Source organism: Falco rusticolus, chromosome 12 (genome assembly GCF_015220075.1).
Source record: "Falco rusticolus isolate bFalRus1 chromosome 12, bFalRus1.pri, whole genome shotgun sequence".
NCBI classification, from domain to species: domain Eukaryota; kingdom Metazoa; phylum Chordata; class Aves; order Falconiformes; family Falconidae; genus Falco; species Falco rusticolus.
Genome location: NC_051198.1, coordinates 228,749 through 254,104, shown reverse-complemented (window position 1 = coordinate 254,104; position 25,356 = coordinate 228,749). Strand labels below are relative to the sequence as shown.

Here is a 25,356-nt window from a genome sequence, read left to right as displayed (position 1 = left end):
TGTGTGCTGTTGCCCCTCTCTGGCGTTAAATGCCTGAAGGCCTCGCGGCATGCAGAGTGCCCCGACAGTGTGTGTCCAGCTCCAAGGTTTCTTGCGCTCTGGCTGACGTTCAGCCAGGAAAATGCACTGAAGGGGAAAAATGTTTAAAAAAAGTTTGAAGTTCCTGGCTGGAACTCCACTGTGGGCTGGGAGCCTGGCTCCCAGGTCCCTGTAATGTCACAGACTGAGCAAAGCTCCCTCGGTCAGGTGTAGCCTGGGCTGTGCTGGGGCCGCTGGGGACCCACCTGTGGGAGCTCACTTACGTGGCTGTCTGAAGCTGTGTCCCAGGGACCACTTTGAAATGACCCAAGTTCTGTGACTCTCGCCACCCCTCTGGCCAGTCCACCAAAGAGGCTGGTGGAGGATCCGGGGTCGCAGACCCCACTGGGGAGCTGGGTGCTGCAGTGCCCTGGGACCATGACTCTCAAGCACCCTGACATCTGACTGAGGTTGCTCTGGCCTTAGCCAGTTCACTTCAGCAGCACCCTGCCATGAAGGTGCACTGTTGAAGTGGCCAAGGAGGTCTTTGACCTTGAGCTTGTGATGGTGTTATGTCAGAGGAGGCTGCTAGGAGATCAGGTAAGTGGGAGACCATCTTAGCATGCCAGTTTAGGATGGAGGGCAGGGCTTCCAATGGGATGTACTGGAAGGACAGTTTTGGGAGAAAGTGAGCACAGCACTGACAGTTCACTAGCAGCATCTTGGTTAAAGATGGTTTAGGTAAGTTGGATGTATTCTGTCAAACAGACATGATGAAAATCTGTTTGAGACATTTAATGAGCTAGTCAGTGTTATCTCTAAATGCATCTACAGTTATTGCAGAGAATTTGTAGAGGACAGGCCATCTCTTGGGGCTGGAGAAGGGCAAACATGATGGGGAATGGAGGGAGTTATGCAAGGCAGCCTAACTCAGACCATTGAGGAGATATAAGAACAAATTATTAAACAATCAATTTGTAAGCTCTTAGAGGATAATAAAAACAAGCATCATGGACTTACCAAGCACACATTGCCTTGTAGCAAACTAATGTGTGTCTGGACAGGATTACTGGCCTTGCACAGATGAGGAGGGAAGAAGCAGAGACTGTGTGCCTGAATCCCCCCTTCTGTGACGCTCACATAAGCGGTTTAGGGAAATACTGGAGTGGGTGCATGACTGGTTGAGAAACAGCAGCAGGAGAGCGATTCTCAGTGATGTCCTGTAAACTGAAAGTGTTTCTAGGGGATGCCTATCCCAGGTTGCCTTGGTGTTGGTCAGGTTCCACATTTCTTGTCATCCAGGGTTTTGAATGTAGACTGTGCTTGCAAAGTTTCCAAATCATACCAAACTTCAAAGAGTTGGAAGATCTTTTGAGGGCAAGGTTTGGACTCAGTGACTGACAAACTGGGTAACTTACTTGAACATAATAAAAACAAAAATGCAGTTACCAATAAATCAATGTGTGTGAAGGATTGCACTGAAACATTGCAGGCACAAATGCAGTATAGGCGACAAAGAGCAAGATCCATAGATTGTGGTGGACCACAGACTGGCCGGGGCAGCTGGTGGATGGGTGCTCCTCATAGGAGGTAAGGCATCGGGGGCTGCGTTGATGGCTGGTGAGGCCTCCTCTGGGATGTGTTGTGCAGTTTGAGCATCCCCTTGCACAAAGGGGCTGGTGGGCTGGGGGTAGCCCCCAGTACATCGCTGGAATGAGATGAAGGTTAGGAAACCGTAATATGTACCTAACGACGTGGGTTTTCCCAGGCTGGAAAAAGAAAGGGACAAAGAAGGAGGGGGAGGGCAAGAAGCACGTGGGTATGGACCACAACAAAAATTTTCCTGTATAAAAGGTTCGGGTGCCCCTTATTTATTCTCTGTGCAGGCAGGGCAAAAAAAAAAAAGCCAATTTAGTTTGCTGGGGGGGGGGACTGATGTTGAATGTTAGGTAAAGTGTAACGAGTGGTCCATCTGTCCTGACTGCCTTCCTCAGCCCAGCATCTGTACAAAGCATCACCCTTCGTTCACATTTCTGGGTGTTAATGTCAGTGCCTGTTTGTAACCTAAACCTTGTACAAGTCTAGGAGAGGAATTTGCCGTATCCTGTGCATCCTCTAATGCCTTGATTTAGAAACACCTTTCATTATATGCTTGGTCCTTAAGCCTGTGAGTATTCCCAGAATATTTGTGTCCTTGAAGGTAATGGCACCTGTGCCCCAGCACGTTGCTGAATGGAGTTTAAATGTGTGTGGATGCACATATAGCTTGTTACAAGCTCAGAAAATTACAAATGTTTTGGTTCGGATAACTTCCCAGATGAACTGACCCACTTAGTGGTGCTCATAAGTGACGTGTATTCACTGCACCATTATTTCTTTCAGCTTCTCCCCTTTCCCTCCTGCATCTCCTGGTGTTTGAACACAAAAAAGCAGTGATGGAAAACATCAGCCTCTGCTGTATTCTGTGCCAGCCATCTCGGTGCAAATGCTTGGAACAAGAAGCTTTGCAAGCTGAGTTGGTTTTGTGGTGTTGGCTTGGCACTTGGGCAGAGTTTTCTTTCTCTCCTCTTGCGGACTGTAAATCACAGTTTACATTGTCTTTCACTGCTAAGATGTGCAGCCTTCCGGCAGACGTGGGGCTTGCATGACAGGTGAGTGGATGGAGCAACCTTTCAAATCCCTAACCCTGATTTTGCAGCCTTGCTTAGGGCTTTGTTGCTGGAGTCATATATTTTAGTCAAAGATTAATTATGTGGGAGGGGGGGCACACATCTATTGGGACAGGACTCTTCTGCCTAGCCTCCTTAAGTCTGTGCTAAGGGACTCATTTATACCAGCTGAAATTCTGCCTTGTAGCTATATCTTGTTTGGAAGGAAGAAGGTGCCTGGAGGGAATAATACCAAAAATAAAATATTTGTATGGATAAGAATGTGCCTTTGCTGTCACCAGTCCTGAAAAGCTTTTCATTGGATGCTTCAAAAATATGTAGAAGGGAAAAGGATAAAACATTTTAAATTATGTCTCTCAAATGACAGCCATAGCTGCCAGAACATAAAGCTTCTCAGTAATGTTGTTATGATGTTGTTTTGGAACAGTATTAAAGGTGTGAGCTGCAAAGGATGTAAAAATGAAAGAAAGGGGAAAACAGCATTGAGAGAATGATTTATTTATGAACAAGAAAGGAGTTTTTTCTCAGTTTCTTTTTCAAGTTTAGAAACAAGCAGGGAATCGTGTTTGGCTTTCTCCAGTTTGCTAGGATGGGCTTCAGAAGGTTGAAGACTGTTCTGACATAATTTCATTCTCTGGCAAAATACTTCTGTTGGTATTTTTCAAGGAGGTTGTGGAATCTTCATCCTTGGAGACCCAAAGCTTGACTGGACCCAGCCCTGGGCAGCCTGCTCTGGGTGACCCTACTTGACCAGACCATCTCCCAAGGTCGCTGCAAACCTCAGCCTCTGTGCGATTTTGTGATCTTACTGAGCTATCTATCTGCAGGCACCAAATGTAGTTCCTGAGCTGCAACTGTGTTTGCCACCTATTTCTGCTGGGAGATCAATAGCAATCCTGTAATACAGTTGTTGTCAAGGTCCTTCACAATCTTGATGTATTAATACCTTCTCGGAGCAGTGGCTTCAGAGTAGCAGCTGGTGCCAGACCATTCTTCCCCTTACAATTTCTTCTTTTGCTACCATAGGGCAGACATGAGTTTTCCTGAATTCCACAGTTTTCCACGACTTGCAGGCCAGTTTAGCCCCAGAGGATACAATCCTATATCAATTTTAATTAGAGCTTCCTGACTTTTATCCAGAAGGCTTAGTGTGAGAGACACAGACCTATGTACACTTGCAGGGTGACAGCTGTTGGTTAAGTTACTTCCAGAGCCTCTTTGAGAAGAACAGATTTTCAGGGATCCACTGAAATCAGACCACCCTATTTTTATGTCCAGTTTTCTCTTAATGTGTGAGGGAAGTGAAGGGATTACTCTTCGCTTTCTGCTTTTCCTTTCTGCCGTCCCAGCAGTGAATGCTTCTTCCATGTCAGCACAGAAGGTGTATAAAAGCGAGTGTATATAAAAATGTAAAAAACTCTTAAACCATCAAAGAGAAAAACAATTCTTTCATCTCTTTTATATGAAAGTAAGGCTGTGTTCTGATTAAACCTTTAAGGTCAAGCAGGAGACTGCAAGTAGGGGGTAAAAGGAGCTGCCTTTGGTAAAGAAGGCACCATCCCAGTCAGCATCGTCGTCTGCCATGGGACTGTAGCAGCACTTGCGATGCGGTCATTACCTGCTGATTTGTCACCATGCAGTTAGCAGGGTGATGCTGCATATTTGCAGCAGCTTCTGCCACTGAGAAGCTGGAATTCTGCAGCAATCTTTTCCATTCTGCAGCATGGCTTTGCCCTGGGGAGTGCATTCAGTAAACTGGAGGAAGGCATATTGTAAGTACAGCCTGGGACACAGTTAGTTGAGGGGAGCACCAAAGCACCACTCCATCTCCAGAAAGCAGCGCCCAGACCACCTTAGCAGCCTTGCGCAAACATGCTCCACAAAGCTGGCATCAGCATCATCATTTGTGAATTTATAAGCATAAGGCATCCAGATGGCAGAAATAATGTGTGTATTGTAGCAAAGCCTAATGCTAAATCCTAGTGATAGTGCAATGTTCCTTGGGTATCGGTAGCAATGTTCTCTTCTAAATTGGTAATAAAGTGCGCATTTGCTTATTAGTAATGAATGTCAAACCATCCACCATCATGGAAATATCTTATTTCTATGACTTTGATAAATAGCTGCTGAAACTCATGAATTCTTAATAGTAGTCCTATCTTTAGGTGCTTTCAGTTTCTGAGAGAGATAAAAGGCTCTTCAGAGATGGAGTTCTGGAAGCACCTTCTCTTCTGCAACTGCTGGTACCTGTTTAAAGCTAGTGTTGTCTTTCTGATGTATGAATATTATGCTGACATTGATCAATATGATTTTTGTGTCAGAGATTAGGCTCTAAGCCTGCCTGTCACCATAAAGCGAAATGTGTAACTGCAGAGGAACCTGCCGTGTACTTAGCTTCATCTGCATGTGATGCTGGTTCACTTTTCCCCAATAATCACAGTATAAGCCCAACTGCGCTGATTCCCCTTTATTGTGAGGCTCTTCTACTTCATACAAAGAAATACACGTAGCATTATGTGAGTATGTGGGGGGGATGTAGGTTCATGTGTATGCATATAGATAAGTAAAGTACGTGTCTGTACATGCGTATGTGTGTGTAGCTTCTGTAAGACCTTTTTATAGGCATGTAAATGAAACTCATGTGTCAGATTGTATTTTGGTGCCAGCCAGGAAAACGATATGTGCACACTCAGACAGAGTGAGCATGTGCGAGGTGAACACGCACACCACAACATGACTGTCTTATCTCCTGGCAGCTAGTGTGATTGCAGGGTTGGTGGTGCTCCTCCAGCTGAGTGTAGCTCATCAGGCAATAAATATAGTTAACCGGTGCTAAAACCACGGAAGTCTTTAAGTATCCTTTTTGGCATAGAAACCAGCTAGGACAAAAATGGAAAACCAAAACTGAAATATGTAAGTGAAAGCCCAGAGGAGAGGGCAGCCCACAGCCCACTGTGACCCAGCTCTGCTGCATGTCAGAGGGATAGCCCTTGGCCCTCCATCCTGCCAGGGCTGCTGGGTGTTCAAAGCAGTGCTTGTGCGTGGATTTTCCAAGGATCTATGGACCCTGACAGCTCTCACTTTGTGGCTGAATCCCCTAAACAGCACTGAGTTCCTCCCTCAAGGATGCTCATCTGGATAAAATGAGAGCCAGATGGAAGAATGGCGCTATGTAAGTAATTAAAAAGGAGACAAAAATCTCTTGAGCTTCTTCCTGTGAAATTCAGAAGTTGAGATATGGGGAGCAAAAATTGTGCACTTGTCTGGGCTGTGCTGGAGAGCCAGAAATCTCAGTTTCACTGACCTCGGCCCTCAGCATTCAGTTTCAAAGAGGTGTTGTGGCAGATGTTCTGCTGGAGTCACTTTGTAGCATACCACTGAAGTCATTTAGAGACCCTTGGTTAGTGCTGATGGCTGAAGTGGCCTCACTTTAGACAGGGCTGCCGGTGGTTCCTGTCAGCGGAGAATCTAGCTTGCTGCATCCAGCTATTTCTGTGGTCATCTCCAGTTTTCAGCTGGCTCAGTGTGGTCTGCAATTGCTGGAGACCATCTGAATGTTGTCATGCTGTAACCAGAGACAGTGAACAAGCTACAGCTAGCGCGGCTGTGGTGAGCTGAGGTTTGGTGGCCTGCCCCTGCCTTGGATCAGAAGGCTGTTAGGTGGACTGTGGGCACAATGCCGATGTGGCTGGGCAGAGGCAGCAATTTGTGTTACATGGTCAGGAGCCAAAACAGAAATGTGGGTGTGTGGCCCTGAAACGACTCTGGTTTCATCGGCTCACCAGAAGCAAAGCAGGAATGATGTAAGGGCTCAGCTGGGAGGCTCTGGGCATTTACTTTGTCTCCATAAATGGGAGCCTTGATTGCTTTTAGAAAGTAAGTGATTTATCAAGCTTCTTGGGACACCATGTGTATCAGTCTTCACTGAAATGGTCATTGGCAAGCACATGATTAATGCACATAACACTAAGAAAAATGGCAAAATCTCAGCCTGAAGTAAGGGAAGAACTAGTGACAGGATAATTAGCTAGCTGAGAAGCCTCCCAGTTGAGCCTGGACGTGATGAACTTTGTGATGCAGTAACTAAAGAATTGGATTAAACGATCCCCAAACCATTAGCAGCAGGTAACATGAAGCACTGAGGCTCCTGGGGCACGTTTGGAGGAGCAGACTGGTATTCAGAAATCCTGATGAACTGAAAAAGGGTCTGGAGAATATGTGGTGGTGTTCAAAGGGCACAAGCAAGCGCTCTGTGCTGTGAGATAACCAGCCAGGCAGAAAGCTGACTGTGGCTTTCGCCCAGAGGGAGCTGGGGTTGTGGCTGATCACACGCCGATTTCGAGCCAGCAACATTGTGATGCCTTCACAAAGGCAACCTGTCATCCTGAGAAAGCAAGGATATGGCTTAGGAGAGCAGCGAAAACAATTCTCTACCATCGGTAGGGTTTACATTTGGCACAGGCAGAGTTCACTCAGTCTCGAGGTGATGTCAATCTGCTGTAGTGCTGTTTTCTATGTTACTCTGGTTTGCAAAGGGTCTGTGCTTATTCCTGCAGGTGCCTGTAAAAAGCTAGCCCAGGTGTAAAAGGACAGCAAAATACGGGGGACCTGCACTGCTCTGTCACCTGAAAGTCCCTCCCAATGCGCTTTTTCATTGAAGGCAAAGGCCACAAACCATTATGCAATGTGCAAATGAGGATTTTTCTCTTGTGTGTGCACATGAAACAGCTATCTGGATGACAAGAGAATGCTTGTTCATTTGTTAGTGAACATGTTTGTGGAATCTGGTCCTCTTTAGACAGGTTTTTGTTGGCTAATTTCAGTGCTGCTTTATTTCAGCAGTATTGCCAATACTGGGCATGGGTTGCAAAATTGATTGCAGCAATCGTCTTTTTCATTTGAGTGAATGCTACTTGTTTACATCCCTAAGAATTCCCTTTTAATGTACATTCATTAATCTATCAAAGTAAAGGATTGCTCTAATTTCCCTCTTATAGATGCATTAGTTATGTATATCATTCTAACTTTGCAGTTTTGGAATGGAAATTTTTTGTGTCAGTTTTATATGCAAAGAGCAAGAAGATGGATGTCTGAAGTATGTAAGTCACTCCGATTTACTAAATATCTTTACTTAAATATAAGTGCCTAAACATTTTAAGCATCGTGTGGATGATAGTGTTGGGATGGAAAAGTGAGAGGATAGCTTTGCTTCTGTTTTGACTGAGAGGGGAAGGGAGCAGATCCTTTGTGTGTCCCAAGGATAAGCTTAAAGGAAAAAACAGTTTTGGGGGTCCTGCACCTGGAGAAACAAATAACGGTTCATCCTGTGCATATACACTGTGTGGTACAGTGAAGTAGCTGAAGTGGAAAGCAGCAGCTTTGAAAAGTTGTTGCTTAAGGTGGTCTTGTACCTCAGCTTTGCTAATGTTTGCTCTGCAGAGGAAGGGGCTCAAAGGCTGGCAGAGCAGACACCAGGTACTGGCAGTGGTGCCTCATGGCACGATGGTGCCTCGTGGCACAGTGGTGCCACGGCCCCGGCCCTCTCCAGCACGGTGCTGAGGGCTGCTCGCACCAGGCACTGCCTGCAGTGCCAGGCTGCCGGGACCACCCTGCACCCGGCTCATGGTGGAGGAGTGCTTGTGTCAGGTGTGCTCCCCAGGACGGCGGGGATGGTGGCCATCTGACAGGGACGGGGCTGCCCTGCCTCGCTGACCAGGCTTCTCTTTTCTGGGCTGGTCTGCTGGTAGAAAAGACAGGCCATGTGGCCTCATTGTCGAGAATTAATCTCCAAATAATGTACAAAACTGATTACATCAAAGTAAGAAATAGTTAATGGGATGCCTAATGTAAAATAACAAAGAGATAGTAATAGCTTTAAGCATTTAGAAATTTGAGGGAGCTTAAAGAGTATTAGAGTTGCTACGCAGATGAGCCTGGACAGTTTAAATGCTGAAATTCATTTGCAGGCAACAAATCCCTGCAGTGATGGCATGTGAGCGGCAGCTGTGTGCCTCAGCCCTGCACCCCAGGGGCTGCCAGGGCAGGGGGAGCCCCGAGCAGAGCCTGTTCCCCGAGCTAGGGTGGTGGAGCTGGCCCTGCTGGAGCTCCTGTGTTGCACTGTGCTTTGTCCCAGCTCCCAGCTGAAATAAAAACATCCCCTTGGTCTTGCAGAAGCGCTTTGGCCAGGCTTGTGATAGCATTGCCAGACTTTTTTGCCAGACTTTTTTACCTGACAGGACTGGCTTTGACTGACCCATATTGAAGCTGCCTCCCTGGAAGAGGGGAGACTAAATAAGTGATAGATTGGAAAGAAACATTTCAAAGTTGCCCAGAGGCATTCTTGGCTGTAGGGTGTTGCTGACCCTGTCCCCTACCCAGATGCAAAAGAAGGACAAGAGAGCTGGGCACTCGGAGTTTCTTCTGAAGATGTCTGAACCAGTAGCAAGGAAAGGGCTGAGAGCGTTTTCATTTCATCCTTGCTTTGTGCTTTTCCTGCTTAAACAGGAGACTATCAGCTTTTGGTGAAGTGTGCAAGAATAAATAGGCAAAGGTGAAGCCTTTGTTCCTGGGAGGTTAAATGTCAAATACCAGGGCTGCTTGTTCACTGAAGAGCTTAGAGAGGAAAGTCTGAACATCCACAAGCATTACGCTGCTGTTCTGAAGTGGTGCAAATCACTTGCACCCATCTCAGGGAGTGAGAAGAGCCTCTCTAAAAACACCATCCCTCATCTACGAGGATGGGGCTACAAGACTGCATCTATGGTCTTGTACTCAGCAGGCGAGCGAGACAGCTCTTCAGTTAGTTCTGCTGTTGACTTGAAGCTGATGACTTCTTGAAGAGGGCTTAGAAACAAAGCCCAGATGAGGAGCCCTGCGAGGAGGAGGTTCATCACTGATACGACGTGGTGCTTTATGCAGGACACATGGACAATTCTGTTGGGAGCCGAATGGAGCTAATGAGTGAGGTTTTGGCTGCGTCACAGCGTAAAATAAATTGGCTTAAACTGGACATTTGTCCATCACGCAGCCTGTTATTAAACTTCATTATGCCCACTAGCGCAACAAATTGGAAGTGCTGAATGTTTTGGAATTGCTCGTGCCCATGCAGGCTGGTTGTGTGCAAATCAAATTGCTTTATTTTAAGCACTGCAAGCCCCTGCATGCACCCTTTGAAACGTCTTTCAAAATGCTGTTGAGAGCTGATCCTTTATAAAAGTAGCTAAACTACTAGCATTTTAAAAATCAGTTTGGCACTGCACTGTACTTCAGCTAAATCAGTGAGGGATTACAGAATTACTTTATACCAGAAGCAAAATCAGGGGGGTTGTTTTTAGGAAAGACACATTGTCTCCCATACATCTCAAAATGTAAAATTGAAAATTGAAGTTGTTTCTCTTAGGTGAAGGAGAAGGGGAGGTCGGGGGTGGGAGAGCAGAGGGCAGATGAGGCACCCTTACCGGGGGTTGTGGGAATGTCTGGCAGTCGCAATTGCTTAAAATGTGGAGCAAGGAGTAGATAACCAGGGACTCGTGAAGGCAGGATCAACAGCAAAATGAAGAGTGCTGCTTTTGATGCCATCTTACGTCCCTTTGGCTTCCTCTGTGATTGCTGTCTGTGGAAAGAATAGGCCGTTCGAGGCTAGTTCTAACAAGAAGTTATTTCTTCTGTTTCATGAGACACATCAGAGTGGGCATCGTGAGCTCCCCTCGATAAAGGCACAACAAGTTGCCACAGCTGTGGGAGAGCCAGAAGGCTTAGGCAGCAAGTGGCTGGTTTCGGCTTAAGGAGAGTTGAACAGAGGTGCCCCTTTTGCTGCTGGGGCATGGGCAAGACCCCTAAAAGGGCCCATGGGTCCCCTGACAGATTTCAAAGATGATCTTTTGTGGTGTACTGGCCGTTTTCTGTACGCCCAGGAGTTGGGTGGCACTGGACGTTTGAAAGTCACCAGGAGCTGGTTTTGAGCTTAGCAAATGAGGTAGACATGTGCTTGTCCTGCAGGAGGGGAAAGCTGCAGTTGCCTGTGGTGGTGGAAGTACATTCTTTGCTCGTGGCAAAAAGTTGGCTCCATCTGTCTTGTGTTTCAGTGGTGTGCCCAAGCTGCTGCTTGTGGATCCAACAGCTTGTGTGCAGATCTGTGCTTGGGCAGAATGGGCTTCGTGACGCTGGGCATGGTGGTGGGTGTGCTGGTGCCGGCTAATGTGTATCCCATCTGTCCTGTAAGTGTCATTGTGGGGCTGATACTTAGCAGGTGAATTGATTTTTCAAAATAAGTAAATAAAGGAAGGGGAAAGCCCAGATGTCTAACAATAGGGACAGATATGTTTGCAGGTAGCCTGAGCTCGGTATGGCCACTACGTGACCAGCATCTTGCACCTGGCAAAGGTGATATCGGGGCTGGAAGGAGCATCTGCAGCAGAAAGCATTCCCAGACCATGCATTTAAGCTACAGCTTTGACATGCTTTGGACAGTCCCAAATGTTTGTTTGCTTGCGGGAAGTTTTTTTTTGCTTTGCACTAATCTAGGTTCCTAGCCACCCCTAGAATAATGATATGGCTGAAGCATACTGAGAGAATTTGCTCCCCTCCTTTAAACCCATGACATCCCTGCATCCAGCGCTTGGGATCTTGAGAGATGAAAAAGTCCCTCCCTTTTCTCCCCAAGATAAGGAGAGATGTGACAGCAGCATCTGTTCCCTTCCAGGTGGCTTTATAAAAGTGCTTCTTGCAAAAAATTACCTTTTTTTTTTGGTTAGCTTACCCGTCAATACAAACATAATGTAAATATTTGTTCCCCAAAATAAAGCAGTGAAAGAGGACTATATTCTGTCCCCAATCAAAAGAAGTCCAGACTAGCTGTAATTAAGCCAGTAAGTTATTATGAATTTCTGGCAGTTTGTGAGGACAGGAGCTAGCCAGAGATTTGTTCTTTTCTTGCTGTGGTTTTGCTAAGAACCTTCCTTGTGCCAGTTATTTCTGACCAGAGTGTGTGGCTGATAACAGGTATCTTTGCATAAGTACTGCATTTGTCAAAGGAAACATCTTGATCTAAGACCAGCTGTGTTTAGGTCTGTAAAAGTAACTGTGGGCAGTTCTGCTGCTGCCTCCGTGCATTTCCTTCTAGAATTCTAGTAACTGCTGCTACTGAAGGCGGACAGGGACACACACACAAACAAAACAAAACAAAAGCTATGGCACGTTCAAACAAATGCAGAAATACAGAAGTTTAAGAGCTTCTGGAAAGCACTTGCCAGAATCTTGCAGTGGTGGAAATAAACCTTCTACTGAACAAAAAAAATAAACTTATCTTTAAAGGTCACTTGCTGCTGTTATATGACTTAAACTCTCTCTGAACCATATGCTTTCACATATAATTTATTATTTCTGATTTCTTCCCCTTCTTGTGTTTAGATATGTTTGCTTGTTGTCCCAGGTGTCAGATTTGACTCTGACCTTGCAAACTATTCATGTGCATTGACACCAAGGCAGAACCTTTTTGACTTCACAAGGGCTCTGCTTGTGTATAGAGGTTTGTGCCTTCAAGGCTTTACTTTCTGCATCCACAGAAAGCACCTGTTTCAGGGAAACTTCTTCTGGATCTGACTAGTTTTGTGTGTATATGCTTGGCATGATGGAACAGCCACATGATGGAGCAGTATTCGAGCCTGGAGGCACGCTGAAATACGACACACAACCAGGAGAGTCTAAAGAATGGGGGGATGACAAAATATGGGCTGCAGCACTTCACATGTGCCTGATGGCAAAGAAAATGCACTCTGCAATTTCTGTACAACCCTGAACATCTTAAACGTTGACCATGTGAAAATCAGATGGGCATGGAATCACAAGCAGCAAGCCTTTAGGTACACTAGCAAAACCATGCCTGTTTTATACGTGTGCATGGTTTACATGTAGATAGAACATCATTGCAGTTGGAATTCACAAGTCTGGCCAGAGCTTCCCTTCCTAGAATTAGTGCTACAACGCATAAATGGGGCTTCTCAGGAGATTCAGTGAAGGGTGTTTGCATAGATGGGTAGATGGGGAAGCTTGCTGTGCGTGGTGTTTTCAGTCAGTGATTTCTCATGAGTGCTTCCTCCAGACTAGGAAGGAGCGATGTTTGTTCTCACTTCCCATGCAAATGAGCTGCCAGTTCTGAATTCCCTGTGGTGCACGTGGTTCATCATCTTGTATTCCCCTTCCTCAGTCTTCTCCTTCCTTTCTTTCCTCCAGCCCATACATAACTTACCATAGGCAAAAAAAATGCAGACCTCTCCCATTTTATTCATACCATGTCTGCTTTGTCTGGCTTATCCTGCCAAGAGGCACCTGTAAACAGGTACTTGGCAAGGCTCCACAGGTTCAGTTGTGATGCTCCCATCACTGTGCTGCTTGCCACAATCTCTGACAGAGGAGCTGATAAGATAACAGCTATCTGTAATTGAAAAGTGCTTTTTAACTGGGCTGTTAGACTGTCCCATTGGTAAGGGAAGCTAAAGACTAGTGAGGGGAAAAAAACCACATCTGGCATGGTGTAAGGTGATAACCCTAACTTAGTTTAACCTGCTGGTGCTGTCACCCAAAGCCCGCACACCCACAGGCATCTCCACATGGCATTGCGTGGCCACAGCCACACAGCCAGGCTCTGCGCCTCATCCAGCTGATGAGTGCATCCTCCGATGAGCATCTGCTCTTGGCGGAGCAGAAACAGACCCCTGTGGGCGGGGGTGAGGAGGGAGGGGGCGTGGGAAGCTGCCTGGGCAGAGTTGTGTTCCTGTTGATTAAAGTACATAAATCCTTAAACGAACACTTAATTATGCGGGTATTAGGGAGAGCAATTTTAGACAGATTTGGTCGTTGAAGAGGCATGGGTTGTTATGGAGAGCAGCAAAAAGCAGTGACTGATGGGACTGAGGATACCAGGGTCCTGCAGGCTCGCTCGGCTTGCAGAGTGGCTGGAGGGTCTTTCCAGGGAAGGGGAGACCAAAAAAGATGCTTGGCTTTGATGGCAAGGCTCCCTATCTGTGGTGTGTGGCTGGCCCAGAAGCAGATCTGTTTTCCATTAGGAAACTGCATGTTTTAAACCAGTGAGGTGACTGAAGGCTTGCAGTGCATCATGAAAAATACTGGGGTCATTCCTTGTCTCTGTTTTTTGGATCTGTGATATGAAACTTTTTGTGACAATAGTACTCTGTGCTGGATCCTGCTCAAGGCCAGTTTGGGTGCTGAGGAGAAGGGAACCTTTGGCAAGTTTGAGCAGGCCGGGGCACATTGCTTTCTTGTAGTGCTGTGGTGGGCAGATGGTATGGATGGAAACCCCTGGTGATGCTCAGCTCCCTCCCCACACGGGTGCTGCATGGGGCACCAGGCCAGCCAGGCTCTGCAGGAGTGTGGGGAGAGAAAGTCATTGGCTCAGTAGAAGGCACATAGCCACTATATTTTTGTTTCAGAAAACAGCCCGGCACACTGCCTGCTCTGTGCATATCATACATGCTAACTTAGAGAGGAAGAGCAGGGAGCCACAGGGTGCCCCAGAGCAGCCATGTGCGATTTCGGGGTCTCTTGGATGCACACGGCTGTCTGAGCCCCTACTGCTGCTCCCATGCTGAGCTTCCCACCCCAGGGTCCTGGCTGCAGGCTCCTGCAGCTGCTGCTGGAGCTGCTCGCCAGCCCCACAGTGGTTTCCATAAGGGAGTGCAGTGGGGCTGCACACCCCTCCACCATGAACCTCCTCCAAAGGGGATGCACAACATTTCATGGCCTTGGGGGTATTCTGACCCACCAACAAGATCCATCAGTGTCTACCGCTTCACCCCAAGTGCTGACACCGGTAACCCCTGTTGCTCCACTTCCTGGCCAGGCAGTTCAGCATCCTTCAGCTGCACCGCTGCCTGGCCTCAGTGGCACGCTTCAGCCAGGATGGGTGTCTTCCAGCAAGAGCTTTTGACACACCTGTATCTACTCTTAATACCTAAAAAAAAGCTCCCAGACTGAATAAATTGCCCTGTGTGACTAAGAGGGTGCACTTACAATGGGTTTTATATCCTGGCAGGATCCCACAGCACATCTTTGCCATATTTAGCCAAAGGGCTGCTTTCTGATAAGAGAATGTAGCAAATCAACCACAGTGCTTGCCAAGGAGAAGTTCATGGGACGAGCAGTTTGTGATGGGGTGTTTCTGTGTGATTGACACCTGGTTTGAATTCCTCAGGTGGAACTTGATGTCTTTCTGCAGCTCCTGAGTGCAGCTACCAGTGTGATATGCCTCTCATCTGCAAGGGCTGCACCTTCCCGGAGAGCTCCCAGAAAGTCAAGGTGGAAATGTTTGCTGATCATATGCAGACTGAGGCCCTCTGCTCATGTACTCACATCTCTGTCTAAGACTGCTCTGCTTCATGTTCCATCTGCTCCAGCAGCTCTTCTTTTGTTCCATAAAGCCTAGTTTCCAAAGGCTGCTGCTAATAAAGAGGGCGCTGGGGTGGGCACACGGCACCAGTGTCAAGGGCTGGCCTCTGAGACAGGACCTCTGCTAAGACTCCTGGGGCTGTGTCCAGAGTTGGGGGAGCTCCCTCCTGCTGTCTTCACCAAAGGAACTTCCTCATCTGGCCATGTGAAGCAGTGTCGCTTCACCCTGCTTCCCCTCCTCCAGGAAGCCTTGGGTGGCCCCATGCCTCTCCCTTGAAAAGGTGACCTGGCACCCACCCAGATGTGCTGCAGGGAAGGTTTTGGCTGCCAGTCAGAGCTGGTCTGCGATGGACTCACTGACACTGACTTGTAACAAGGCTCCCTGTTGTGACAGTCATGCTCTGGGTGCGTTGTTGACAGCTGCTGAAGAGCCAGCCTGGAAGAATGTAAAAACGCTTTTGTTCAGTGTGTTGCCATCAGCATCCTTTGTGCTGGGTGTAAGCCTGCTACTCCTCTGTGCGAGCAAATCAGCATGCAATACCCAAGGAAGGGGAAGTGTGTGTAAGCTCATCGTTGCCTGAACGTCCACTGTAAATGTTTAGGTTTTGGTAATTAGAAGTTCATTATTGCAAAAACACGGAGAATGCTATCTGAACATCCGTTGCCTCCTAAGAGCCAACCCTTGTAAATCTGTTGCAAGGTATGGGAACAGTGCCATCAGCTGTGGTGGGGGTGCTGCATGATTTATAACGGTGTGCTGTACCCCCACGCCGTTTCAGCTGCTTGTTTTAAGCAGTTAAGTGGCAACATGAGTAAAGCATTAGCAAAATGATTTATTATTGATATATCAGCATAGTTTGGCTCCCTCAAATTTAGATCATGCTCCTGTAATGCAAGCACCATTTTTACTTGGCAGAAAATAAAAAATTATATATATATATTTTATATATATACAAAAAGGTACCACTCTCCCCTCAGAGAGAATTTGACCAATCATCATTGCTTTTAAAGACAACTAAAGGTTGTCACAGTCCCTTGCTGTCTCATACCACATGATTGTAAAGCTGTTCCCTTGGGGTTTGGCTGCAGAGACTGGTGTGCTGCAGAGCGTGGGACCATCCACGTTCGAGCCAGTCTCCAGGAGGTGGTAGCTGTGAAGCTGAACATACCCAGCAGTTCCTGAGCCTCCTCACCCCCCCGTGTCTGCAAGCTCATCTCACTGGGTCACTGCTCCCTGTAAGGGACGGACTTCAAGGATGTAGCGGTTACTTTCCTGTATATTTGGTAAGGCCTACAGCACTGTCAAAGCTGATACCATTCAGGGGATGCTGTTGGAGGTCAGGAAATTGGGCTAGACAGTGTGCAGGCAGGTGGTGAATGTACTGTTATTGCTAACCGTGAAGCCATCAAAAATCTCGAGCTTGAGTTTAAAATAATGAATTTAAGGACGGGGAAAAAAAAAGGTAACTAATTATTTTAAAGTATCTTTTTATTTCCCTCTGTGAAAAGCTGTTGGCATTGACTGAAAGAACGTTTTGTCAGGTCACATCACAAGGTCTACTCCACTGGTATCTTTCCCTCATAAATGACAACAGTAGAAGTTAAAGAAACCTGTTAAGCGAGCATGTGTGGACGCTTCCTGATGCACTTTGCCTGGCTGCAGCTGTTTGCTGTACGGGGACTCTGAGCCATGCGAACAATTTTTATGTTCCTAGTCTTTGACGGATGACTTCTCTTCCTTTGACTTGTCAGTGTGCTTTGTGAAGCCGTGGAAGATTTGTGTTTGCAGCACCCTGTGACAACAAGCCGTGCTGCCTGTGCACACTGTGGGACAGGCTGCTGTGGCTGTGGCCCTGCATCCCCTGGCCCCTCTCACTGACGCACCAGGAGAGCTGGTGTGCAGTTGGTCCCTTTTCTCCCTCTTCTTGCCGCTTAGTTTCAGAAACCTGTGCTCCACTCCACCTTTTTCAGGTTGAAGAGGTGGTCTCTGTTCCAGCGTTTCATGCTTGGTGGCTTGTCCATCCTCCTGGCTCATCCTGTTGCTGCTCTCTTAGCCACTTGCAGCTGCACTGCATCCCTCCAGAGATGAGGAAGGCCAGCATGACAGGCACTACCCAAGATACAGCACCACGTACATCCATGCATTGGGATAATGGTGTTCCCTTGAGTTCTCTTCCTGTTGTGGTTGTTGCTAGTGATGTATTTGCTTTCCTGTTGCGAGATGGCACGCTCTGAGCGCCTCAAGCTGGGTACAGGAGCAAACGATCTGTCATCTGGGTTTAGGCAAGAGCTCGCACCCAGCTGCTTGGCGCAGCTAAATGTCTGTCTGTTCTTCCAGCTGCAGAAGTATAGCTGTCTCTGGGACTTTTAATGGTGGCTGAAGTAGCGTTGGTATTGTGAACGCTAACGGTCCCTAAATGTTGGAGCTGTGTATCTGAATCCTGGTTTCTAATCCAGCCCACTCAGGTAATTTTTTTTCAAGTTGTGCCTTTCTGTAGCCTTATCTTCTACCCTGTGATGGGACATGCAGCCCGCTTCTGAAGAGCCCCTTGGAAACAAGCAGCCAAACAGGGGCCACTGGGCAGAGTAATTATCCTGGAAAGCTATGTACAAATACAGGCTGGGCCTCTTCCCCAGTAGTTATTTGGATGCTTCAGGATTGCAGTGCCTAGCACTGATGCAACTTACCTCTGGCCATGAGAGAATGGTGGAGACAACGTGAGAAAATGAACCTGGTTTTTAAATTTCTGACCATTTTCTTTGCTGATAATTCATTGCCTAGGCTGAACATTCTCAGTTCTTCCTTTTATCTATGAAAGCTATGGCAGATTTCCCAAGAGTTTTCTTGTCTGTAGAGCAGGTACACTGCTGGCAATATAAAGACTTTTTTTAAAAAAATAAGTGTACGTTGCAGCTTTGAGAACTATCAATGCATTACTGTGTTGGGTTTTTCTTTAAAAGAATCCTTTTGGAAAGGTGGAAACATTAAATAGGAGAGGGGACGGAGTGGCAGGGAAAAGGGTTTTGAAAGGGTAACACTCCCTGCTGCTGCCCAGAAGAATGGTACAGCAGCATCTGTCCTTCACAGGGTATGCAAACTGCCTGGGGTAGCTTGACTGTGTGGAACGGAGGCAAGTTTGTACAGCACCGGCAAATCTTCTGAACAGAGTGGTGATATGGATCATTTTGTAAGTCAGCTAAAGCCAAGGCTGAACAGGGTCCCAATTTTAATGAATTGCATACTGATTGAGAATAAAAGAACAAGAATTTATTCCAACTCATTGTATTATGACTAAAATAACTTTTCCCTGTCAAGCATGGATACAAAATCGTCCTCTAAATTGGGTGAGGGAAGCATGTACATCGATAGCCTTGTGAGTGCTGCTGTGTGAGCGAGCAGCAGCAAGTCCACTGCTGCTTGGTGCTAGCTGGGGTTGTGCCATGGGCTGCGGAGGGTACCATGCGCCCCACTCTCAAAAGGTATGGGCTCCTCGTTCTGTGCAGCAGCTGCTACCTGTCTAAACATCTGAGGTCTTGCTGGTAGGTCCTTGGCTGCTGCAGAAGAGTGCAACTTTTCACACCTGCTGATTTGCTCCTTTATTATTTAGCCTCCTTCACAAAGCTAATCCATATGTTGTTAATAGTCCAGTTACTTCCAAACTCTAATAACTCTAATATCTGCCAGTAATTTTACAGTTTTGCCAATACAAGATTGAACTGAACCCTAAAAAATCATGCTCCCACGCTTTGTTTTCTGAGAATGTGTACCATTCATTAACTGAAAAGTGAAACTGAGCTGCACACCATGGAAGGCTGGAATTCACGTATCTGCAGTAGAAATGCCGTCAGTGCTGGGTGCTGCAGTGCCACTGCAAGGGTATGGGCCTGGGCTTGGCAGCTAGCACTGTACCTAGTGTCCATGCAAAAAATGTCCATGGAGGTGCCGAGTTTGTGTGAAGAGCTTGCCCTTCTGCAGTTTGCAGGCCCAATAGCTGCAAAGTCTGCAGGACGAGAGTGGATCGATCAGAAATGTTTAATTCTTTGAGTTTAAGTTCATTGAAAGGGTGATGGTTTTTTCCCTGATGCAATCAAAATAAGCCTGGCAAAATCTGCCCCTATTTTCTGTACAACAACTGAGGACTTTTTTTAAGCAAAATAACAAACTCTATGAGCTTTTTATACTAGCTAAATAGGGCAGCTGTTGTTGGAGTGGTGTTCCAGCAACAGCCTTTATTTCTTCTTAGAAAGGAGCTCCTGTGTTTGCAAAGCTCTCCTCTTATCTGTACTCATCTGCACCTGATGCATCTAATAAAAATGCAGCAGATTTCAAATTTGCATACATTATTTTATAATTGCATACATTCAAGTGTAAGCCACTAAAAGCATTTGTGTTCAGACAATGCCGTAGAGAAGGCAGTGATGGACACATTAAGATTTTCTCAGATAAGAAGGTGCATTTCAGCAGCGTGAGGGTGGGAACCAGAATCTGAGGGAGGATTAGATGTTTCTGCTGTGCATGATAAGGATGGCTAGGATTCCCCACCTCCGTTGGTAGCGACAAGCTTATTCTGTTTTTACACTGGGGTTTTTTTCTGTATGCTTTTACTTTAGGTACACTTTGGTTTCCTTGAACCCTGTAGAGACCCTTGGTAAAGGAATTGGGTTTCCATTGTCTTTGTCTGTTCAGAATTGTCCTGGTAAAATCTCATAGGCAGCTGCAGGAAGGCAGAGGGAAGCGGGAAGCATATGCACGCATGTGTGTTAGCAAACTGTTCTGCATATTGCTAAAAACATATCTCCTCGTGTTTCCTTTGTGCTGCCTTACGGTCTGGTGAATGGCCAGAAACATTTCTTTAACAAAATCACAGTGAAAACTTTTCATTTTCACATAATATTTTGCTGAGGAAAGCCAAATCCTTTCCAGCTATTTTAACTTCATTGTCTTGCGTCTTCTGTAGTGTTTTGTTTGGTGGTTTTGTTTGTTTGTTTGTTTGTTTGTTTAACTCCTGTCTTTGTGCTGGTGCCTGTCTGACTAGTTTCTTCAGGTTGCACACCTAAACATGTTTTTGGCAGCTTTGTGTGTATCTGGCACAGTACATGCCTTGGGGGTGGGAGGGCGAGTGGCCTCCTGGCAGTACCAGCTCTACTTCAGAAGAAAATACTGCAACTCCTGGCAGGTGAATCCCGAGTTGTTATAAAAAGTCACAGGTATTGCTAGTTCTCATAAAAGGCCAAAACCTGCCCCCTGTGTGTTTTGGGCTGGTCCCCACACCTGGCATTTCTCTTGGGAGGTGCCTGCAGTCCCCACTCAACCTGCCTTCCCCAGACTTCCCACCAACCTGAACCCCTGGGCACTAGGGCTTCCCCAGCCCACCCGGAGTTTAGGCATGAGCAGTCCTGGTCCGTTGGTGTGTGTGGTCCCAAGTGATGGACGCAAACCACGAGTGGGTTACCACACCAGGCTTCTCAGCAAGCTGTGGTGCACAGCCCTCTCACCCAGCACGATATGGGGTTTCCACAGTTGTGGCTGCGCTGGCAATGTTGTTTATCACGATGTCGAGGGTACTGCTGGTGTTGCTTCATTAGAAGATCAATTCTAAAGGTGCCATCTGTACTGCTCCAGTAGCTCCCACTAGTTTGTTAGGACTCATTATAATATTGGCCAGTGCTTGGGAATACAATTAGCAGTGTTAGACCTGAGTCTTTGATTGAAAGACTGCTTATGCAAACAAGGATTTTTTCCTCCTCAGATGCATTAGTAACAAAATTAAGGTGTATATACCTTTTGCTCAGTTAACTGCCTCATAGGCAGCAAAGCTGTGAGTGAGCTGGATTGTTTTTCCATTGAATCATTTATGGAATTACTAATTAAATTCCAATTGCTGGAGCTTTATTGATGATAACGATGTGAAAGCCAGGAAGAAAGCAGCTTGATTCAAGGCTGAATATGCAGAACTGACCATTAGAAGAAAGCCATTATTTTAGTTGTTACTGAGCAATTCAAATCTGGAATTACTGAGAAGTGCTTGGAATGCCAGAACATCGTCTTCACACTTGTTTTCCAGTTTATAACCAAAAGCCATTCTTGCAACCTAATTGGCAGACTGTTCTTAAGTGCTTTATAATCCAATTAACATCTAGAACAGTAACAAAGCATTTGAGTAAATGGAAGTAATTTCTGTTTAAATGACTTGCAACATCATATTTGCAGCAAAGGTTTTCTGTGTTGCATGCTCTTCTCAACTGTTATTACTTACTTGACTTTGGAAAGATAACTGCTAATCTAACAAAAAACATACCGCTCTTATTGAAGGCATGTTGAACAAGCTAAATTGCTGAGCTGTTTTCTGGGTTGGTGCAGTGAGCCATCATCTGTCCCGGATGCTTGTTAGTGTGTCATTTCTAGGACTTTATGACTCTGTTGGACTTAAACCAGGTGATAAAGCCAAGGTGAAGTGCCAGCCCCCTCTAGATGTAAGTTCATTACTTTGGAGCTAGTGCTTTTCTCTGCTGTAAGGAGGAAGGAAGCAAAAGCATGAACGCTTGAGCAACCAGGAGGTCACAGCTCTGCTTCCATCACCTCTCACTGCAGATTTCAAAATGTCCCTTTCTTCTCTCCCATTGGTTAGAAGACTGCCCGAGTTAGGAAGTTGACACGGTGGCCACCTAGCCCAGCCCACTGCTTCTGGAAGTGGCTGGGAGGGGATGCTTACAGGAAAGTATATGCAACAGAGCATGTAAAGACCATTTCTTCTCCCCATGCGTACCCTTGCCGACTGCTCAAGACAGGGTTTACAGTGACTGGAGTTTGCATTTAGATTGCCACACTTAATATCACCAACAGACAATCCTTTTGGGCCTTTTCTACTTTTTTGCCTGTCACAACATCCCTGGGGAGTGAAATCCACTGCTTTGTAAGATGCTGTGTGACTAAAGTTCTTCTGCCTGTTGGCAAAAGGTGCCGCCTTGTCATTTCAGAAGGTGGAAGGGATTGGAGGGAGATTACCATCTTCAGTGTGTCACCTTCTGACCACCAAGGATGCCTTCTTTTTTTCCCATTGCGTGAGCTGGTCTACAGCAAGGTGTTGTAGAGCACCGAGGAGATGGTGGTCATGAGAAGATCAGCAAGGTCAGGAATGGAATCCACTTACCCTGCCAGTGAGCAGCTTTACTGAGAGAAACAGCATCTGATTTGGGTTGCTGTTTTTTCCCCTGCTCTACCATATCATTATTTGAAATAATTATGTTTCTGTGTGAAGTTTCTTCATGGTTCACTTCTGCCAACAGATGCTGTTTCTGAAGCTAATTAGACTGTGGGGTCTGCCCGAGTCCTGCAGCCTGGCTACAGAGTAGAGGCGTATATCCTTTGTTTGGGGAGGAACGGTTTCGCCTCTGGGGTTGGTGCAGCTAAAAAGCTGCTGTGGGGAGCACGCACAGGCCGTGCCAAGGGAGCCCTCCAACGCTGTCCTTGCGTTTATGTGGGCAGCAGTGGTTCTGTGGCTGAAGCTGGCCCCTGGGCTCAGCCGCTTTACACAGACTCCCTGGTGGCCTTTGGCTGGGCAGAGCAGGAGCACGCGGGGAAGGTGGGAACTCTCCCCCACTCTCATGGCATCTTCACAGAAAACTTGCTTCCAGCATTTCAGAGGTGGCACACCCTGTTGGGCTGTTGCCTTCAGGAGGACCCTGGCTTGCCGGTGCACGTAGCATTACAGCTTGCGGGGCTTTGCAGTAATGCTAAGTCTTCCCGATGGAAATCTTTCCAACTCCAAAGAGTTGCACCCTTGTGCCTTTATTCTCCGGAACATTTGATACATCTTTGTCAAACCTTCGCAGCATCACTAGTGCCATACATTGTATGTCTTGTTTGTGTCAAGGACGTCTCTGAGAAGGCAGAGGGAAGTCTGGAGGCAGAGAAAGGATTTGTTTTCATCTGAAAATTCAAAACCTGCCCCTGTCCTGGGGCTGTGTCCCCTTTCAGCTGCTGGCTGGCTACCTGACACAGCAGGCTGGCTACCTGACACCTGACACAGCAGGCTGCCCTTGGAGTGCTTGCCGTAAGGGAAGGCCTGGTCTCTTGACGTGGTTACGGTTCCATTGAGGGTGGCGAGAGATACCAGGGCAGGGTAAAAGAGTGAAAACAGCTGAGGGTGTGTTGCCATAAGGCCTCCACTGTACCTGCTGTCAGGAAGGACACTTGAGGGAGGTCGTTGCCAGTCTGGAGAGCATTATGTCCTGCTGGATCTGAGGATCTGAGTACGTGTTACCTGTGCCCTGCCAAACTGGAAGCGGTGCTGAGGACTCACAGGGAGGGGAGGGGGGGGGGGGGGCGGCTTTTAGTCTTCCATTCTGGAATGCTTGGTGGGAGTGACCCATCATCACCTACTCTGTGCAGTGCTTTTTTCCTGGAACTTTTCAGTAGAGTGCAGTGCTGTGCTTTCAGGGTTTATCTGCCCTCCCCAAGGTGTCTATACACAGCCTTATGGTTGCCACAGCAGCAAATTACACAGTAAACATTTCGGAAAAGGCTGTCATTGCCAGAGGAGGAGTTAAGCTAAACTAACAGAGATGAGAAACTAAGAGCCTCTGGCAGGGTAGTTTTAGGACTACTGCCTGGTAGAAGGGCTGGAGCAACTTTTTGTTATATTACTTTGCAGCACATGTGGTGGTTTTGAGTAGCCGATTAAACATCTGAGCTTTCTTTTTTCCCCCCCTTTTTGCAGCTCTCCATGAATTCCCCAATGACATCTTCACAAACGAGGACAGGAGACATGGAGCTGTGGTCCTGCACGTCCTTTGTGTAAGTTTTGTGACTTTGCATTTCTCCTGTCACTGTGGACAGGGCTTGGTGCGCTCACTGCAGGCTGGTGCCACCTCCCACCCACGTTGGCTTCAGCTCTCAGTCATGGTTGAGAGTGTGTTTCAGTAACTACGCTGAGCATAACATACTTCAGTTTTACATAAGCCTCTTCCTTTAAAAGCCCATGAGTTCAGGCGCATGCTGTAATGTGAATAAACTGCTGCGAGTTACTTTACTCCAGACAGACTGGCTTTGCTGAGGTTGCCAGGTAGCTGTGGTCCTCTGCCCTCCGCCCCTGAGCATGACGATGCTGCGGGGTTGGTAGGTCAAGGGAGAACGTTGATGTAATTGCCTTCAAAAAGTAGTGAAGTCTTATCCTCAGAAATTCCCCCTGGAAATCCTCGTGGCACCCCTTATGACATAGCTGTAGGAGAAAAAAATTAGAGAGGGTTTTTGTTTAAAAAGTTTATCACAAAGACCTTACTGATATCAGAAATTTGTGCAATTTTGGGCTTGGAGTTTTGTGATCTGTCCCCCAAACAAGTTGGTATAAGTAGTGTGCATGGGTAAGGCCAAAATTAAAGATACTCAAGATAAATTTATTTAAATAACCCTAGTCTGTCAGTCCACTAGGCATTTAGCTAGTGTTAAGAGGACCTTGTGTTCAGCAGCTGCAGTTCTCTCGCAGAGGGAAGCGCTGTCCCTCCAAATCCGTTCCTCAACTTTTGTTAGGTAGATGAAGACAATTCTTTTTTAATGTCATCTTCATTTAAGAACTGCCAGGTTGGTGCTTCTTGGGGTGAAGAGGCATTCTTCAGCAGCCAAGAAAATATCTACCTCTAATGGATGTTTAGCATTTAATAACTTCTAGTCAGCTTAAATGAGTAGTCACCGTGAGCTATGTGCAATGATCCATGATTTCTTTTAAGTATAAATTAGATTGTATTGCATATTGTGAGTGCTCTGTGTTGTGATTTTTTATTTTTTGGCTAAATGGTTGCAGAAGTTTGCTGGGTAACATCACTATTGACTTCATCAGGCAAGTTTAAGGCTTCCAAGTTTCCATGGGAACATTGAGCTTTGAGATGTTTTGGAAAGTGAGCACTGGACCCAAGCTGGATTTTTTAGCACCCACAAGAATTCTCCCAAAAATTCATATAAACTTGCACTCTAAGTAGTGTCACGCAGCAGCTAGTCACCCAGAGTCTCTCTGCAGCTGGTGGAGAGATCGACCTTCAGAGGATCTTCAGCTCCTCTGTTGTAAGTCTGGAGTGAAGCTGCAGGTTGGGTTTCACCTGTTTGACTCTGGTCAGATCTGCTGCTTCACCCCGTGGGCTCTGAGCTGCTTCTGTCCCAGCAGCAGAGTGGGGTTGTCTTAAACTGCTGCAGCCCCTGTGTTCTGCACTGTGAGGTCAGTGTCATGCGTGATGGCTCTTGCATGTTGCTGGTGGCCAGCACTGTGCCATCTTC

The 25,356-nt window shown here is 46.7% G+C and overlaps 1 protein-coding gene across 4 annotated transcripts in view; it reads left to right on the top strand.

Moving 5' to 3' along the window:
• SLC24A3 (solute carrier family 24 member 3) overlaps positions 1–25,356 on the top strand; it is a 182,243-nt gene that overhangs the window by 76,180 nt on the left and 80,707 nt on the right. For all 4 annotated transcript variants that reach the window (XM_037406042.1, XM_037406040.1, XM_037406041.1 and 1 more), the window contains exon 3: positions 23,810–23,886. In XM_037406042.1, coding sequence (XP_037261939.1) covers positions 23,810–23,886 — 77 coding nt within the window. The remainder of the gene's footprint in view (positions 1–23,809; positions 23,887–25,356) is intronic.